We start from the raw sequence: 19,754 nt of genomic DNA, 5'->3' as shown, positions 1-19,754 counted from the left end.
CAGGCATGCTGCCTCCATAGCCCACCAAGGGACCTCAGATTCCTGGTTTCTCCAAACATGCAGTGGTCTAATTTGAAAAGCATAATAATAAAAATTAAGGTTTGGGACAGCTAAGCCTCCAGTGAGATTGGTTCTTTGTAAGGTTGTAAGTTTGATTCATGCACTCTTTCCTCCCCAGATGAACTGTGATATGAGGGAGTACATTTCTGTGATAAATTTAGGTGGTGGTGCTAGGGGGATCATAAAAAAACAAAAAATTAATCCGAGGCAAAATGTTCATTTTGATAGTTGTAACTCTGCCTTGTAAAGACACATAAAGAGAGCCCCACCTCTTTAGATCATCTGTAATCTTCTTTTTCACAGCCAAAGAGTTTTCCTGAACCATTCTACTAAGACTGGGGTAAGTCTTTATGCCAAGGTATGTAAAGGATATACAGTTAGGGATGTCAGCAGTCAAACTGTTATGTAATGCAGCGGTATTCAATGGAAGAAGAGCAGATTTAGTCCAGTTAATTTTATATCCTGCCATCCCTTTAAATAGATCAAAGAGCTTTAGGACCTGCAGTAGTGATGTCCGAATATTAGATATGAAAAGAAGACAATCATCTGCATATAATGAAATATAATGTCTAGATTGGTCTATGGTTATAGGAGATATTGTGTCACTCTCTCTGATGGACTGAGCCAGGGGTTCTAGGGACAAGGCAAAGAGCAGAGGGTAAAGCAGACAACCCAGTCTGGTTCCGCGATGTAAAGGAAAGGGTTGTGATTGACATGTTCCTGTGAGAACTGATGCTGTAGCATGACCGTATAGCGTTTGTGTCATGGAGATGGAGTTGGGCCCAAATCTGAATCTCTCCATGACCAGCCATAGGTATCGCCATTCCTGTCTGTCAAAAGCTTTATCAGCATCAAGAGAGAGAACAGTATAGTCCTCTGGAATGGTACCTGCAACCTCAATAACATGTAGGAGCCTCCTAACATTATCTGATGCTACTCTCCCTTTCATGAATCCCGTCTGATCAAAGTGAATTAACTTCCCAATTAACGCCTCCCTGCGAGTAACCAGTACCTTGGCATAAAGCTTTGCATCTCCACAAATCAACGAACTTGGGCGATAATTTGAGCATTCAAGTGGATCTTTACCTTTCTTGAGTAGAATTTTTTTTTTAATTTTGATATACTTTATTAATCCCCATAGGGAAATTAAGCTCTGCATTTAACCCATCCAAGCTGTGTAGCTAGGAGTAGTGGGCAGCCACCATGCAGCCCGGGAGTTGATCCCTGGGTGGGGAAACTGGTGGAGGAAACTGGAGCATCCGGAGAAAAGCCACCGCAGACACAAGGAGAACACGCAGACTCCACACAGAGGATGACCTCGGATGACCCCCAAGGTTGGACAACCCCGGGGTTCGAACCCAGGACCTTCTTGCTGTGAGGTGACAGTGCCAACCACTAGGCCACCCTAATATACCGCATATAATGATATGGTCAATAATGATGACATATACCATAGTTAAATGGATTTTGGATGAAGTTAAATAGGAGTGGTCCCTGCGGAGGATAACAATAGCAATGATAATCATAATCATCATTATAGCTGAGCCTTAATTCAGTCACTAAAAAATTATGTCATTAAAATACAGTCAACTTTTAAAAGCATGTCTTACAGATACTGTACATCATTGAGCAAACTGAGCCTCCACAAGCATAAAAGACAGGTGTAGGACCCAGCCGGCGACACAAAGACAAGGACCATCCAGGAATTTCAGTGATGGACTTGCAGCAATACTGTCTATGGGAGGGGGACCCAATGTCAACACCCCTTTAAAAAAAAACAGCTGGGTCTGATTTCCTGAGTTGTCTCACAACTCTGTGTTGGGGGGGGCTGTCTCCTTAGGGGAAAAACTTCCACCAAACACAATTTGCAACCCAGGCACTAAATGCTGACATTAAATCAAATCAATGCGACAATGTGTCTGAAAGGGTTTCTTTTAATATATCATCCAAGGGATTCAGATGGTGCACAGGATAAACTGAAAACATTATATCATCATTATTTTCTGCATCGAGGCCACTATGGTTGCCTTTTCTATATATGTTCATCCAAACGTCAAACATTTTTGTCCCTTTAGGCTTACATGGGTAAATATGAATTGAGCACCCATTAACCCTTCTTGTGTTACTGATTAGCTGGTTGTATGCAGTATGCATTGGGGATATTGGTATGGTCAGGGATGAACCAACATGGACATGAATCTAGGGGTCTTGTAACATTATGTAGATTAACAAGAGACAAATAAACAGGATTCAAAAGTAGTTTGTAGAAACATTTCTTGAGTAAGCTGCATGCTCTTGCGATATGGCAGTATATGTAAAGCTCTGCATAACAATAATATAACCCAAAACTCATTAAGCAATGAGACCTGTGTGAAGGGTCTACTTGGCTTTATTTAAATGATATTGCTATGACAATCTGATTGGTGACATGGGGGTAGATCATGGAGGACACGTCAATAAATGCCCGATGTGTCACCCTCTCCCGATGCCTTCCTCTGTTCAGTGATGCTGCCATCATACAGTCCCTCATCATATTGCTTCCATCTACTCCAGCACTGGTCATCATGGCTGATTATTGAAGCGCAGACCTCATCAAATCTGTGCCACACTCAAGAGGTGGACTCCTCCTCCGCCTCATCTTTGGCCCTTTCCTTTTTGCCGTCCTCTCCCTGGTAGTAGTCTGACTGAATCCAGCCTGGATCCTCTGACAGCTTGACGTAGACATTCCCATCGGTCTCAGTGATGGTGTGGACCCGCTGCTTCACACCTCTAGAGAACCATTTGACTACCGGCGGCTGTGCCTTGACGTCTGTGGCCTTGACCAGACCTTCGCCATTGTCCAAAGAAATCTTATACTTGTGCCTCGGACAGATTAAACACAGTTTGTCGTTAATTTCCTGTTGAATAAAAGAAGGGAAAATAACTACTTGCGAAATTGGATTAAGTGCATGAGAAATCAGGCCAAGTGGCAAAGGAAGAAATAAAAGTTTTAATATATTGATTGCGCCCCTTCCGTGCATGTCAATGAGACAGTTGCCCTAAGGATTTTAGCTGTAATTCTACCTGTAGAAAGCTTGTGAGTGCATGAGTGGGGTAACAAAAATACAATTCACAACACTTTATTGACAGTGCAAAGGAATCGTTCTTGGATTTTATCTGATACTGAATGCCAGATTGTATGTTTTCCTGTAGGCCACATTTGAGAAATACCTATTATCTTGCAAAAAATACAAATCTCACCTCGATGTCGCCATTCTGCAGTAGTCCCCCTTTATCTGTCGGAGGGGGAGAGGATCAGGTTATTGCAGAATAAGCAAACAGTTTACGGCCCTCTAAGATTTTGCTGAGTGGACACACTTTTGAGACGTTACGTGAGGAAATGTCCAATGGATAACGAGGCAGTCGTTTCTACCGACAAATCGATGCACTGTTCAATTCCCCTACTTTGACCCGATGTTTGTGAAACTGGGCATTTGTCAACACACTATTAATTAATGTCGTATAACATTATTTAGATGCAGATGAGTTTTGAAAAAAGTGAAAATGACAGCTTGTGCAGTCCACAGCCAAATGGGCACCCAAACAGGTACATATGAGGTCGCACTGTCTGAGTTCTAGTGATGAGTTAGATATCTTTTGATTATTATTAGATCCAATTTGAATGTGTGTGGTTTTTTTTAGGATTTGTTCCCCCTTTTTCCACCCAAATTGTACCGTCCAATTTCCCCACTCTTCCGAGCCATCCTAGTTGCTGCTCCCCCCCTCTGTCGACCCGAGGAGGGCTGCAGACCAGCACATGCCTCCTCCGATGCATGTGGAGTCACCAGCCGCTTCTTTTCCCCTGACAGTGAGGAGTTTCACCAGGGGGACGTAGTGCATGGGAGGATCACGCTATTGCCCCAAGTCCCCCCCCCCCAACAGCCCCCCCGACCGACCACAGGAGGCGCTAGTGCAGCGACCAGGACACATACCCACATCCAGCTGTCCACCCATAGACACGGCCAATTGTGTCTGTAGGGACGCCCAACCAAGCTGGAGGTAACTTGGGGAATCAAACCAGCGATCCCTGTGTTGGTAGGCAACGGAATAGACCGCTACGCTACCTGGACACCCTGGATGCGGTTTTTACAGTCAAACATGCTGTTTTTTCCTCACTGACAGCTGTTCCCAACTAGCATTAGCAGGAGGTGAGCCCCGTCTCTGCTGGAAATTAAAAAAAAGAAAAACAAAGATGATCTTACTCACGATAACAATAAGAGTCCAAAGCATAGAAGACTCCTTGGTGGTAGACAATCAGGATATCTCTCCCCTCCAGCGTCCTGAATGAACGCTTGGCCTGCATCAGTTCCTCTTTCGTTCCAACGAAATGAGGACCTCCAGTGGGCTCCGCCATCTCCGTTCCCAACAGCACACCAAAATACTATTTATAGGGCGAAAACAGAAATATCACAATACAGCGGGTTTTTTTTTTTTTTTTAAACTTGACATCCTTTTTAACAACGGGCTCAAAGGGTGTGATCCTACATTCAGTGCCATTATTTGCAGTTGTTGTTTAATCTCTTATAGCATGTAATACCCTGGATTTATTGCCTTTATTTTGGCACTTGGGTATTTGTATGAGTTTATTGTCTGGGCATCTGGGACACCAGATGCCCAGACATAATAAATCAGATCTGTTATGCTTTTAAAATATTCAAGTTGATATTTAAGCATTCCCTGAACTGCCCCCTTCTATGCAGTGGTGGAGGAGTACGGAAAATTCCTACCTAAGTAAACGCTCTGCTACCTTAGTGACCATTCATTTTTCAGACAAGAAAACTTATTGATTGAGAAAATGACTCAAGTAAGAATAAATTAGTTTCTTACTGAAAAACTACTCGGGTGTTTACGTTGTGAGTTACTTTAGTTATTTTAATGTCTACAAACATTCTTATGTATTCTTAGGTTGACACAGCCCATATCACTGGAAACAAGCTGCACAAACACTCTGTATGAACAAGCCATGTTCATTTTGGTAATGTAAACCTTAAAAAACACCCAAGATCTGTAACATTTGAGATTTATTCAAACAAACCTGACATTTAGCCATTTTAAAACTACAATGGTTATTAATACAAAAACAGTGACATGCTGTCACACACATGTATTGTGTTAAAAAATTTTACCCAAGTACTCTACAGTAATGAGAGTAGTTGTAATTCACTACTTTCCACCTCTGCCTCCATCTTACCCTTTGTTAGAGCCTCTGTGACTTCACAACAACCTTTACCATCCCATCAAACAATAATTCTCATATCATAAATTTCAGTTTCAATACGATGTACAGCGGATCTTGCCATCTTGAATCAGATTATATTATATTAGATTAGATTGTTTTATTAGCCACACGACCAAGGCCGGTGGAATTTGTTTTTGGTGCACATTAAACTCTGCAGCCACAACACATACATGGACAACAACAGGCATGCCACATATTATTACGAACAATATAGTTACACAATAACAGAAGTAAACATATCACATATAACAATTAGGTGAATGGTGGTGTTTATGCCAATGGTGTGTGAGGAGGGGACTATAGGGAGGAATTCAGAGTCCTAATGGCTGGGGGGGGACTGTTTGTGAAGCATCTGGTTTTAGTGGACAGTGACCCTACTGTTCAGAAACCGAATGGCACCAGAAATCAAGGCCTACAGGGATACCTCATCTTGAATATGTAACAACCTGTTGTGCAGTTCAGAAGGTCACTCACGTCTGTCAAAGAAAATGCACCTATATCTGAATAATATACAGATTTTGTGTACAGACAAGCTGCAGACAGCGATGTACAAGCTGGGCTGAGGAAAACACCATAAGAAACAATCAGAAGACATGGAGGAGTACATGGCTGTCATTATTCCACATAAGCAGTAGTCATCCAGTGATGACAACCTAGGAACATCTCCATGTGTAATCAGTGTGACAGCATTTTCCAAAAATATCTCTAGCTGGAGAAATCTGACCTTAAGTGTAATTTATGTATGGCGGAGCGGAATAATGAGCACTTCAGTGCAGGTTGAGTAAGCACACAGTTGTAGTAGCAGCAGCCACATGGCCAGAGGCCTCTGGCTAAACCACAATCAAGACAGTTTTGTGGCCTATGCTGCACAATGGCAAAATAATCATTTGTCTGAAGAAAAGCAATTCATTTTCATCAGACTTGGTCACAGCAACTTAACAAAAAGTTGGCCGTCTTCCAGTATTGTCCGCATGCATGAAGGAAACACGTGTTAAAAACACAGTTTGGAAGGTAGATGATGATATAAACTAGTTTTTAAGCGGAATTCCCTCGTCAATGATTTCATGAATGCCGCCATTGAAACTATTTTAAAGGTCCTGACAAAATATCCTGCAGTAGCCTCTATATATAAGGGCCCTTAGTAAACCAGAGGAGGCGCTAGTGCAGCGACCAGGACGCATACCCACATTCGGCTCCCACCCGCACACATGGCCAGTTGTGTCTGTAGGGACGCCCGACCAAGCCGGAGGTAACACGGGGATTCGAGCCGGAGACCCCCGTGTTGGTAGGTAACGGAATAGACCGCTACGCCACCCGGACGCCTCAGAACACATTTTATTTGCACACAAACAGGGACGTACACACCGTGGCAAGCCTCTGGAGAAACAGAAGACAATATTGTAATGTGCACGGATAAGTAGACACGCTGGCCACTGGCTCGCGGGTCTGACCCTTCAGTCGAGCGGTTAGCGATGTCTCCTGCGGTGCGGGCGATACGGGTTCGCTTCCCGGCCGCGGCAGTTCCTGTGGTTGCGTTGTCCCCCGAATTCGCTACAATATATTTACATCTAAACATGTCTATATAAAAATGTAAGTGTGTCGCATTTAAACCAAATTGTCAGGCTTTCTGCCACTCAGAGCAAGTCAGTGACGACTTGAAGGTGAGTAACCTGAAGCAGGTTTACCTTCTTATTCAGGTAAACCATCTCTGATGGAGCCCGTAAGTAACCTCATAATTGCTCACACCGCATGGCAGTCTCCCACTGGCAGCATGAGCGCAAAACGAAAATACTTTCCAAAACGGTCGGACATGCCTCAAACCTTTCTTATGGGCTCTCTATAACAAGCTACCACCCCATGCGTGTATTTAAATTACATTTTCTACTCCTTTAACCTTCTTCAACGTGCTCCTCACTCTTTCTCGCTCTCTCTCTCTCTCTCTCTCTCTCTCTCTCTCACACACACACACACACACACACACACACACTCTTACCCTTCCTCTCTGCTCCCCCAATCTACATATATTATAATTCTAGCTGTAGCACTAAATTATAAAACGAGTTATTTATCACTTTAAAGTTTTACTCTTTACCTTCGCACTCTCCAGCAGCGTGGCCTCCCTCAAGCAGAACAGCTAGTCTGCTGACAGCATAAGGTTGCGTGGGCAGAGGGGCCCGTCTCTATTATCTTCACCCCTCAGGCGGTCTTCAGTTGGCTCTATCTGTGCCGGGTGCACTTCTTATCTCTGTTTCCCCTGGCACACCGGCAGTTTGGCTGTAAGAAACGTATTTCTTTATCAGCATCTCTTAACACAAATTAATTAATTTTTAATTTTCTGACGCTTTAAATCCGGAATAAGAGATTTCCCAAAGGAGGAATCTTTATTTGCAAATATCCAATTTATCGCAAGTTATTAGATACGGAAGCCCCCCCCCAGCTGGTAATTGTTATAATTCATTAACAATAATTTCAAGTGTAATCCGTTTTAAAAGGCGGAACCTCTTATCCGAGTCTACAGTAGGTACCGGACTTCTTTCTTCGTGTACCACCGGACGTTCCTTCAGCCCATGTCGGCTCGAGCAGAGATGTGGAAAAATTAGCAAGTACGCTCAATCAAATTTAACCGAACTGGTTTTAGAGAGCCACTTTTTCCACAGGTCAGTATTTGGTCTGCTTTCTGTGCAAAACAGGGACATATATCCAGCACGTTTTAAAGATAACCGCCACAGCCGTCGTGTTTTAGAGCGATTAGTGGCAGTGGACTGGCCAACTTCAATTGCTGCCGCGGCGTCATAGCTGTACCTTACGCGATGAGAGGCACTGAATTCGTTGATTAGCTAGTACACTTGGCAATAATCTAAGTTTAGCGGCCTTTATTGTCTGACCAAGTTTTTAAAAATAATACCTCGTAGTACTCCGTAATAATTCAAAGTATCGTTATTATGTAAGTCAACGTTTTGTAATTGAAATGTGTAATTTGCTGCCCAGGATCAGCTGTATTTAACCCCCCCCCTCAAAGTGCACAGGAATTGTAAAACTCTGAACAAGTGCCTTGCATTGCACTGCTGTGGGGGCGAGTTACACTTTATACCCAGCGGTGTATCTCCTCCCTTCACACGCAAGCTTTTAGTTTTTTTTGTTCCGCGATTGGTACAATACAACGTGTGTGTGTGTGTGTGTGTGTGTGTGTGTGTGTGTGTGTGTGTGAGTGAGTGAGTGAGTGAGTGAATTTCTTGTTCTTGACCAGGACAATGGCCCTGCGAGCGTGTGGCTTCATAGTATTCCGCCGCCTGGCCGCATCCATTCCTCCCCCAGACAACATCGAGTACCTCCTCCTGCAGACCTCTTATGGGGCGCACCACTGGACCCCACCAAAAGGTGGTGTAGTCAATAATATAATAGAAAGTTACCATACAACAAAAGACAACAACAAAAGCTCAAATGGACCATATGTTATTTAGTTGGAATCCTTATCTCGATGATGGATTTTCTTCCAAAGTGCACAAATTCCACTTCTGCTCAAGGTTTTGTGATTTGAAATGTATTCAAATGTGGTCATCTTCAGGCCACGTGGATCCAGGTGAGGATGACCTTGCCACAGCCCTGAGAGAAACCAAGGAGGAGGCAGGGCTTGGCGCGGAGCACCTGCGGGTTATTGACGGCTTTGTCCAGGAGCTGCAGTACGAGGTGCAAGGGAGACCCAAAGAGGTGCTGTACTGGCTGGCTGAGTTGAGAGACCCAAGGACAGCAGTGACCTTGTCTGAGGAGCATCAGGACTATCGCTGGGCCCGGCTTGAAGAGGCCTGTTCCTTGGCCCAGTACAGTGACTTGCAGAACACCTTAAGAGCAGCACAGAGATACGTAACGACTCAGCATGACAAACAGTGAATTTAACCCAAAACCACCAAACGGGATTTTATTTTCTAAAGACCGTATCTGATTTTGCTAAAGCTTCTGGTGTGACGGCACTTCTGTAATTTTTGCGATTGATGTTTTCTGACTCATTCTGCATTGATATCCTTATTGAGCATACTGTGCAATGCTATGGAAGATGGAGCAAGTGCATGTACCGCTCAGAATTCCTTTTGTGAAAAATTAAGAAAGGTGAAAGAAAATTAAGCTGTGATTCCAACAATTGATCAATTGATCTGTCATTGCCTGGGAAAAAAATGGTGTCTGCATCGCTGAGTCTTCCATGTCAGCTGATTAAACATGGAATAGTCTAGAGGAATTAATATGTAAAACATTATATATATATATATATATATATATATATATATATGTGTGTGTGTGTGTGTGTGTCGGCAAGGAAAAGTAAGTGGGGAAGAAAAAAACGAGCTGTATTGTAAGGCCAGGATTTCATCAGAGGGAAACAATGTTTGCATCCCTTATTTCCAGTCAATTATCTCAAGGTTGGACTCAAAACGGACCTGATTTTTATGTTCAATGTCTAATCCACGTAAAGTATGATTCAAAGTGAGTTGAAATAAATTTACTTTGAGAAGGGACATTCAATTTCTTTCACCTCCTAAAGTAACCTTTGCTCCACGAGCAGATTTCTAACACTTTGAACCAAATAAGAAGAGTCGGAGGCTGATATTTCTTACTCCAAACAAATTATCCTTAAATCTGGACAAAAAAAAGTTTATGTTGTTTGGGAATCATATAATAAATACCAAAGTATATGAAAATAAATTTCTAGGTGTTATACTAGACCACAAAGTCTGCTGGAAACATAACGTGGGAGCAAAACCGGCAAGGAGCATTGCAGTCACGAGATAAGCAAGACACATTCTGGATCATAAGTCATTGCACACTCTTATCGTTGATTTGTTTTACCATACCTGAACTACTGTGTGGAGGAATGGGGCAATGCCTACAAAACCAACGTAGTCATGTATACTACAAAAAAGAACCATAAGGATAGTTAATAATGTAGGATATTGTGAACACACCAACAAACTATTTTTAAAGTCAAGTGCCTTGAAGTTCAGGGATTTAGTAGAATTTAACACAGCACAAATAATGTTCAAAGCAAGAAACAATCTACTACCGAGTAATATACAAAAAATATTCTGAGATAGAGAAGGGCGGATATAATTTGAGAGGGAAATTAAACTTGAAGAAATTATGTGTTCGAACAACTTTGAAGAGCATGGGCATTTCAATCTGTGGGGTAAAATTGTGGAACAGTCTGAGCATGGAACTCAGTACAAATATTACGCAGTTCAAGAAGTACAAAGGACTGACTTAAGAAATACAGGGATGATGAAGAGTTGTGTTAACTTAAAGTTTTACTTATCTCCACACATTCCTAATTATATTTTTTCATTTGTATGACACCGAGTGGATATCTGGAATGACCTGCATAGATATAAGACTGCCTTCACAGCCTTTATCTTGTTAGGCTTTTTCAAACTGGAATCACTCTTATTACATCTACAAATTGCCAAAATGGAAATTGTGGTAGCTCATCATCTCGTCACGAGCAAATATTGGAGTCTTCGGGAACTACGCAAAAGGTTTTGAGGCAGTCAAAGGATAACTTTGTTAAATGGACAAATGCAAACCTGCAGGATGAGGACCTTGAACTGAAGTTAGAGTCCGCCATACTGAGCAGAAGGGTTAGGAGCAAATGAGAGCGCTTCAGAATGCAAACACAGATTATGAGATAAAAGTCACCATGGATATGGTCATTGAGAACACTGACCAACATTTTGAAGTTACTCCTTCACCATGATCTTCTTCACCCCAAACCCCTGCCCAGATCTATAGAAGTACATCTCTGCATCAGGGCTGTCTGACGTGTAATCTGCCCTCAAGATGCTAGTAACGCCTTGCAGGTGGAGCCAGAGAGCCCAGCTACCCGCCGGGACATCTTGGGAGTTATCTGTTTTGGATTAATATATCAGAACAACCACAGAGGCGGCAGAGGATAAAAAGGGAAGAATGGGGTCTGGTGAATCTGCTGCTATCGGGTCTGACATAGATACAGCCGATGAAAGGATTTGTATGACCTCATTGGACTGGGGTATATATTTTTATAGACACTCAGCCTGTGAAAAACGTTTCTCAACTTTGAAGATCGTAAATCACGAATTGTGATGTTCAATTTCCCACATATTCCCACAGTCCACAGACATGTAGATCGGTGAATCGGCAATACTAAATTGTCCCTTAGTGTGTGTGTGTGTGTGTGTGTGTGTGTGTGTGTGTGTGTGTGTGTGTGTGTGTGTGTGTGTGTGTGTGTGTGAGTGTGAGTGTGTGTGTGTGTACATACACACAGGGTGTTGTGATGCGTCTAGTGCAGCAGTGTGTAGTTGGAGGGAAGGTGCATGTGTTCTTCCTGCCCTTAGCTTGCTGCCACTGGCTAGCCTTTGTGGCGAATAGGGAAGCATGCTAGCGTGTAAGCCTTCCCTTGCCAGTACATAGCCTCTCCTTCACCAAGACTCCTGCCAGGCCTCCCCGTGGCCACACGTGGTAACTGGGGTCTTGCAGCCCCAGGGTAACTTGGCAGGGGATCTCGGAGCAGCAGTGGGCCCCAGAGATATGGTGTGCAGGCCCACCCTGGTGGACATGCCCTGGCACCTATCAACCACTGCCCCGCTGCCTTGTGGGTGAGTCTGGGAAGACATAAGGCTAAGGGAGCTTACCCCAACAGAAAAGCAAGCTGTGGCGGCACGCTTCGAGGCGGTTTCCGAAAAACTGGATTTCCGGCAGCCCCCTGCAGTTGTGTGGAGGTGCCGGTCGTCTAGGGATCCCCCTTGCCATCGGAACCATCTCCTCTACAATCAAGTCATGTGGCGTTGGGAGAAGCGCACCCCCCATGCCACTTTAAAAACCATCTCTGCGCAGGTATCTTCTGCTATCTGAGTCCTCAAAGGACCCACAAATAGAAGAAGATGGTCATCATTGGGCACGATGGACAACCAGCAAGTGTGTGTGTGTGTGTGTGTGTGTGTGTGTGTGTGTGTGTGTGTGTGTGTGTGTGTGTGTGTGTGTGTGTGTGTGCGCGCGCGCGTATGTGTGTGTTGGCCCCTGTGATGGCCTGGCAGCCTGTCCAGGGTGTCTACCCGCCTGCTGCCCAATGACTGCTACTGCTGGGATAGGCTTCAACATCCCTGTGCTGCTGAGTAAGGATAAGTGGTTTGGATAATGGATGGGTGGATGTCTTACTCCTTGTTAGAACTGTACTAATTTATGAAGATGTATGATTTGTTTGATTTTAGCGCTTTGAGTGGCTGTTGCAGCTAGAAAAGCGCTATAAAAAATGCAACTTGATTGATTGAAATGTCAATGGTTGGTAATGAAGTTGCAGGTGATCAATCTGGCCACAGGGGGGAGACAAAAGGCATCTCTCTAGTAGTATATAATGATAGCGTAGTGGTTATGGGGATACATAATTCCCCTTATTGAGCTAGTAGGTACGTTGGTTTACAGCTGCTGTTTTCTCGGTTCGGGTTTACAGTGACACACTTCCGCTGCGCGGGTTTTTGTTGTTGTTGTAATGGTGGAAGGAATAAATGGTGCACGTTGTGTAGCCGAAAGAGAAAGTTGTCACGACTCCTGCTTGAGCTCCTCTACACTAGAGTCATTTTGACACAGTAAAGGAGCGGTAAACTTTCAACATTAGCTGCTCTAGTGGTCAACAACTGAACTTAGGCTTTCCCCAGCTTTTAGTGTCAACCACTGGGGTGTTTTCTTCGGAAATTAAAAGCCAAATAGTTAATATAGATCTTTTAAATTGCTAGCAAGTATAACACAATGGAATATGGGTTTAGTTGCTAAACATTTCTCTGCACCTTGGCTGAAGAATGGTGACAGAGAATTTGTCACTTGTAAAATGTTAAGCAATAAACATCAGGTAACCTAACGTAAATCTTTCCTCAGATAATACCAACAAGCCCCTATTGATATTTTGCAAAAAAAGAAAGAAAGAAAGCTGCGAATGGGCAACACAAATACCCCAAGTTTCTTTAATCTTAGGGCCAGCTAGTACCCCAGCAGTGATATATCCTTTTTTTTATGTTGTGCCCTGTGATATTTCTATTTATAATTCTGACATTTTGATATTTCTATAACTTTTTTCCATCATTTAATTATTCTTTATACGCAGCACGGTGTAGCAACAAATGGTTCGGGTCCCCTTCATGCTGGAAGGTTTTATTTTATGTTAGTTGAGGGATGAGGCATTAAGTTCATTTAAATAACCTTTCTTCCCACATAACAAAATTAAACTTTAACCGGCTACTAAATTTCTGCTGGGTATTTTCACCATTTCCACCCTTAAACGGGGGGGGGGGGGGACACCAGTGGTGCCAGGGCACAACAATACCCGTCCCTTTAAGTTGCTGAGTTTGACCGTTTCACAGTTACTAAAGGTCAAAGGTCATGTTGCCACATGAAAAACCACGAAAAACTTCCCATCTGTCAAAAATAGTGTAAACTACTAAGAAGACACGTTAGTACCTAGCAAACGGCTCTGAGTCTTTAGCCAAGCGGTTAGTGATGTCGCCTTGTAGTACTGTACACCCGTATCGAATCCCGCACCGGGCAAGGCAGTAACCGGTTACAATAGTAATTAAGCGGGTATCTGCTGCCATTTTTGGGTTTTACTGGATTATACTTAACTTTTACTGAAGACCTTAACCCCTACAATTCCAGACCCTACTGAGCTTCAAAATAGTGCATTTCATTTTCCACAATAGCAATGGAAATTATTATATCTTAGAAACAGGAAAATGATTTTAGCCTTAATCTGATGTAAATTAGGTAATAATTGACCATGCAGTAAAATAAATAATTACAATTTTCAGTTTTTGGTGACCTTGACCCAGTTTTGTCCAGAATGTAATGGGAACCTTCTGGGATGGAGTCTCATACTAACTGCTTTTTTTTGTTGGTTTGATTTGAGTTAATAATTTCTTTGTAACATTTCTAATACAAAAAAAAATCACAGAGAAATAAACAGAATTAGAAACAATCCCCAGCCTGAAAGCAAGGCTAAAATAAATGGACTTAGAATGGACTCTATCCCAGGTTTTCACAGCCCAAAATGTCATTTAACTGCAGCGTCCATTATTCATTTGTGAGGGCTCACACGTTATGTATTGCTAAAAAAAGATTTGTTCCATCAGGGGTGAAATTTGCAACAAGACACAGTACGGCACAACTGAGACAGTAATTAATTTCATGCCTGGAAGAGCACATGAGTGCTTTCGACAGCAATGATAGATGACTAATAGCTCATTTTAAGTGCCAGCTCCATCCATCTTTTGAAACGGATTGTTCACCATGGCGGTTAAAGGTAGAACGAGTATTCCTGAAAGTCAACGTATATTCTCATACAAAAATAATCCCTCTCAATCATCACTCATGTCTGTATCTGCAGAGACCCTGTCCTCTGTAGTTTCTTTTCTGTCTGTAATCGGTTATTTTCTTGCCCGGTGCGGGATTCGATACGAAGTGTACTGCGCCACAAGGCGACGTCATAAACCGCTCGGCTAAAGGGTCAGACCCGTTAATTAGGGACTAACGTGTCTTATTAGTAGTTTACATGTCTTTTTCTTATTTTGCTGTGTACGGGACGTTTCTGGCCGTTAACCTTTGGGCAGCGGGACGCTATGAAAACGTAGCGACCAGGTGCCACACCGAGATCGCATCCAAGCGGAAGCTACGATAATGGCGGACACAGCGCCGGAAAGACGCAAATAGCGCGAGGCGAAACATCACGCGGTACAAAGCTCGTTCCAAAACGAGCTTTAACCTGGGGTCGCTTCTCACCCGCCAGCGAGCACTGGAGAGGCGTGTCCTCCTGGTGACGCTAAGCCGGAGGGGCGTGGCCAAATTTGAACGTTGTTTACAAACCGCAACCAACAAATCCAACATCTCGTGCCTTTAAGTCTAAGAGTCAAAAATCATTGACCAGTTAACGGTGCATCGCTTTACTGCCGAGGAATTCGGCATTCGCAAAGATTGTATACGGCACAATTATGTATTACAATTGTAACCGGTTATTTTCTTGCCCGGTGCGGGATTCGATACGGAGTGTACTACACCACAAGGCGACATCACTAACCGCTCGGCTGAAGGGTCTTATTAGTAATTTACACAATCAATTCAGGTGGCAGTTTAATGAACTGTAAAAGTTAGACAAATACGAGGACTAAGCGTCAATATTGCACTGCTGATAGTGACATAAAAACTTAACATAGGGCCTTAATGACAAACTATTTTTATTTGGATGAATTTGCCAGCTTTATCACAACAAATGTCTGCTGTATGTCTTAAGTTTGCATGAGTTCCCCCTTCGTTTCATTTCAAAACAACTCGCTGCAAGGTCTGTTTTCCAACATAGGCGGGCAACAAATCTCAAAGCAGAACCGCAAACAAACCTCACAATGCATTTTTTTTTTACGATAGAAATTTTATGTGACATTTGCATCCTCACAAACATAAGACGAAGAAGGGAAAAATAAAATGAATTCAACAAGAAACCAACAAGGACTGTGTGAACGTCAACAGGTGCAGACACGGGGCATTGTGGACACAAGAATCGGTTTTCAGTCTAAATGTCTACATTTGTGATAGCACATGGCCTCACAGTGTGGGTGCACACACGTCATAATACATGTTCACTCACTCGCATTGATTAATTACTCTGAATCCATCGCTGTCCGTCCAAGACAATGACACACACATGACAGATATCCCAACTGCTTAGACCGTGGGGCCTTCTGGAGTCATTACTTTAGGCCAAGGTTAGCACTCACCACATCCTCCGGTTTAACTCAGAGAATCTTGAGACTGGTGGCTCTCCTCTCTCCAGTGGTGCTCTTACACTCTCCACTTTGCACCTTTATGAAAACAGGGCATTCATTAAAAGTGGAAAAAGTTGCAAATTCTACGTTAGAACAGCGCTGGGAGTCGGTAATGTGGTCGATACTATCAGAGCTGGACCAAGCATAACTTTTAATATATCATGAAAAGGCTCCGAGCCTACGATAGGAGGCAGAAACTTTACTACGCCTGGCAATCAGTTCGGGACAGTAGCAGTTCTATCCTATACTATAAATTAATATCTGTTCTGTGATGAATGGACAGAAAGAAGAACGGACACACATTCTTTAGTCTCTAACATCTCTCCACTTCCTGTCGTACTTTTGACATCATATCCATTAAGATATCCAGTCCTGGAGTTGATTTGTTTGAATCCAAAGTTTCTCCTCATTTCCAACATAATCCAGTCTCTGTGAAGTCTCTAGAGCAAAAGGAAGAGAGAAAATGTTCAACTCCTCTGGGCACAAGGTCCGAGTTGTGAGTCAGGTATATCTTCAAGAGTTTAGTCAAACTGCGAGAAAAATCATCCATGTGCATCCATCGCCCCATAGTAAAGAGTCTTGAAGGTTCTTGGCATTAAATCCAGCCATTTGTGAATAAAAGAAATTCCTGTCCTCTCTTCTGCCAAATCGGTGAGCAGGAAAAAAAAAAAAACACAAAAACACAAAAATAACCACAACCATGGCACACAGATCAATCCAGAGAACTCATGAATGGATCATGGCTTACTCTTTTATAGGGCGAGGTCTTCCAAGTAACAATAGTCACATTATAAGTTGCTTAACTCTTCTTTTTTTGACTTATGTTGCACCTTGCAGGAAATTTTTTTCCAAATGGGTCAAATCTTTACCCTCCAAAAAAAAAGAAGAAAAAATCAGCACTAGAACAAAGCAGTAATGCTTTGTGAATCTTTTGTCACTGTGTTAAAGTCTGTTAGGTCAATTAGGCAAACTTGTTCATGTGAGAGGAGTCTCCGTTGGCTCCACAGAAGCAGGAAAAGCCTGGCCTTAACAGTCAAAAGGTGAATAGCAAATGTATTTCACACACACACACACACACACACACACATACTTGGCAATCAGTAGCTGCGGTTACATGGACAATATTTCTTCAACCCAATTTAAACCATCCTGATGGACAGGATGGACAGGATGTTGTGTTGCTGTTAAGCCCACTGAGGCAATTTGTAATTGGTGATATTGGGCTGTACAAATAAAATTGATTTGATTTGCTTTGATTCTGATACGAGTCCAATGGGGCCATTTACATGGACACTAAATAAAGTGATCCGATAAGATGTGCGTTTACATGCCCCACAGCTTTTAATCAGAACAGAACTTTTTTTGACATGCGCAAAGTGGTTCCGCCCACTGCGAAGCGTTTAATCTGCCGGAAATATAACAAGAGAAGAAGAAGTGGTTCCACCTCTACAATTTAAGATGGACCCACATCGTGTCCTGGGAATATTTGCCTTTCCGCTGTTCTTTCTAATTAAGAAGTAATTGTGAGTGGCGAACGGGGGAAAGAGTCGGCTGAGTAATGTTACACAATTACAAACAGGTTGTTATACAACTGACAGTTCATAAAGAAAGTAGGACAAAGCTTATTACACATACAGAAATATCACTCCATAATCATCTGAACACAGGTGTGTTTTGAAAAATGAAGGTGGACAATTCAATCAGGATGACTGAAACAAGGCTGTGACCAAAACAAGCAAGCAAGCGAACAGCGTGTCCTCGCACAGTCACAAACAGCGGCAACAGAATGTGCAAACTGGTTACACATCAGTACTTTATTGGATCTTATGCTTATCAAAACCAGGATGTGCAGTCTGACAGGGCGCAAAACAGGCTTCCACTGACACGTTTTCATCTCAACGTGTGATACATGTTGCATTAACTAAATTCATTACGCAGCTATAGACGGTGTGTAGATATGCCATAACTGATCCAGTATGAGTCCTAAAGGTTTATTCATATGTTATGCTTCCGCCTTGCAGGCTGATAATTCTTGTGCTAGGCCTACCGCTCATCTTGACTGAGTATTCAGCTCTCCGGGTGTGGTATGGTATAATCATCACGCATACAGCACAGGAGACATTAGTGGAGGCAAGAAACCAGGCCTAACACAAGAATTATCAGTCTGCAATGTGGAATCATAACAGATGAATAAAACCTTTATGACTCATACTGGATCAGTTATGGCATATCTATAGACTGTCTATAGCTGTGTAATGAATGTGTCGTGTAATGTGTTGTGTAATATAGTTAATGTAAACTTACCATTTATTCCAACCAGAGAGAAACGATTGGATTAAGTGTTTACATTAGGCGCTAATATGTTCCTATTGAACAGATTATTAAAGGTTTACACAAACCCTCAACCTAGTTGAAAAATTCTTCCAATCGGGTCGGATCGGGTCACTCTCTTCCGATTGAGGTGGTTACATGAGGCATTTTTATTCTGACTGGGCTATTCAAAGGAGTTGAATCAAGTGCAACTGGACTTGGTATATTTGGATAACCATGACGTGGATGAATGAGAACATTCACAGACAGACTGGGCTATTATTCCGATAAGTGGAATATTACCCAATTTCCCCTCGAGGATGAATAGAGTATTCCGACTCTGATTCTGACTAGGATCCATGTAAACACAGCTAGTGTCATATTCATTCAGATTTATCTAAGTTGTGGTTGCATCTTACTTTTTTGTCCCTCTCAATAAACAAATTCATGGTGTGGATGTGGCACAGTAACAACTTCCGATTCGCACCAGGCTGTACGTAAGAGGAACATTTAAAAATGCAGCATAATCTTTTTACATCCACTGCAACGAAAGGGTGTGCAGCAGCTTAAAGACAATCTCTGTGGATGCAGTTGGATTTTTGTTTTGAGTCTAGCCTACCAAGAAGGAAACAAATAAAAAGATCCTAATCTAGACCATCGGGAACTGAGTCGAGTGTAAACAGGGCAGCGGTGAGTTTGGAGTCTTTCAGTTCACTCTCTGCCCACTTAGAACACCCACGGAGGCGAAAACGTAAAGGAGGCGAAGGTGAGGAGCAGTTTGTGTTTAAGAGTTTTTCTTTGACTGGTTTTCTCAGTGAGAGTCCAGGGAGGCCCTGAGGTTTAAGAGGCAGAGAGAGGTGTAGGAGGAGATGTTAGGACACTAGTTCCTGTTCGAGACATTCTTCACTTTGCCCCTCCCCGGCGAATTCTATTTCTTTAAGAGGGGATCAAAACCAGTGTTGGGGCATAGCTCAGAGGTGGGGGATACTACTTAAGTAAGGTGGGTCCTGGTGGGTGGTGTCGGGATGCATCAGGGCAGAGTCTGTGATGGCAGGGTTAATTTGATTGCATCAAAGTTAAACAGATCATCTGTCTGTTCAGATAAATGAGGAGGACTGAGATATGCTGGCTAGGACAGACAGACAGACGGATAGGCACGCACACAGACTGGTTTAGCGAGGAGAGGGACAATACTCTGTGAATACAAGACAGTGACCATCACAGTACAAGCTAGGCAGCTGGCCGGTGTGTCAAAAAGCAAATCATCCGTTGGCCAGGCTGCCAAA

The 19,754-nt window shown here is 42.9% G+C and overlaps 2 protein-coding genes across 4 annotated transcripts; one reads left to right on the top strand and one right to left on the bottom strand.

The window, feature by feature from the left end:
• Nucleotides 1-1,976: 1,976 nt before the first annotated feature.
• rfesd (Rieske (Fe-S) domain containing) lies at nucleotides 1,977-7,593 on the bottom strand. Its single transcript, XM_056273636.1, has 4 exons — nucleotides 7,431-7,593; nucleotides 4,306-4,480; nucleotides 3,301-3,335; nucleotides 1,977-2,957 (listed from the first exon to the last, which is right to left on the bottom strand). Exons 2-4 carry the CDS (start codon nucleotides 4,451-4,453, stop codon nucleotides 2,670-2,672), a joined length of 471 nt encoding a protein of 156 aa, XP_056129611.1. The 5' UTR covers nucleotides 4,454-4,480; nucleotides 7,431-7,593; the 3' UTR covers nucleotides 1,977-2,669.
• A 274-nt stretch (nucleotides 7,594-7,867) lies between these two features.
• Nucleotides 7,868-9,946, top strand: nudt2 (nudix (nucleoside diphosphate linked moiety X)-type motif 2). 3 transcript variants are annotated; one of them, XM_056273637.1, is made up of 3 exons: nucleotides 7,868-7,995; nucleotides 8,586-8,716; nucleotides 8,904-9,944. In XM_056273637.1, exons 2-3 carry the CDS (start codon nucleotides 8,590-8,592, stop codon nucleotides 9,224-9,226), a joined length of 450 nt encoding a protein of 149 aa, XP_056129612.1. In that variant the 5' UTR covers nucleotides 7,868-7,995; nucleotides 8,586-8,589; the 3' UTR covers nucleotides 9,227-9,944. The 3 variants fall into 3 exon arrangements, with proteins under 3 accessions (XP_056129612.1, XP_056129613.1, XP_056129614.1); XM_056273638.1 differs by having other exon boundaries at nucleotides 7,881-7,995; nucleotides 8,556-8,716; nucleotides 8,904-9,946; XM_056273639.1 differs by having other exon boundaries at nucleotides 7,896-7,995; nucleotides 8,560-8,716; nucleotides 8,904-9,946.
• Nucleotides 9,947-19,754: the final 9,808 nt, after the last annotated feature.

The sequence above is a fragment of the Lampris incognitus genome, chromosome 2 (genome assembly GCF_029633865.1).
Source record: "Lampris incognitus isolate fLamInc1 chromosome 2, fLamInc1.hap2, whole genome shotgun sequence".
NCBI classification, from domain to species: Eukaryota; Metazoa; Chordata; class Actinopteri; order Lampriformes; family Lampridae; genus Lampris; species Lampris incognitus.
This window is presented reverse-complemented; position numbering and strand designations above follow the sequence as displayed.

Bases quoted from the DNA above. Each gene is read 5' to 3' on its own strand.
- rfesd (XM_056273636.1), bottom strand. From the start codon at position 4,453: ATGGCGGAGCCCACTGGAGGTCCTCATTTCGTTGGAACGAAAGAGGAA. The intron at 3,336-4,305 runs GTGAGTAAGATC...CCCCTCCGACAG, and splicing joins TTTGGACTCTTATTGTTATC to ATAAAGGGGGACTACTGCAG. The intron at 2,958-3,300 runs GTGAGATTTGTA...TTTATTCAACAG, and splicing joins TGCAGAATGGCGACATCGAG to GAAATTAACGACAAACTGTG.
- nudt2 (XM_056273638.1), top strand. From the start codon at position 8,590: ATGGCCCTGCGAGCGTGTGGCTTCATAGTATTCCGCCGCCTGGCCGCA. The intron at 8,717-8,903 runs GTGGTGTAGTCA...GGTCATCTTCAG, and splicing joins CCACTGGACCCCACCAAAAG to GCCACGTGGATCCAGGTGAG.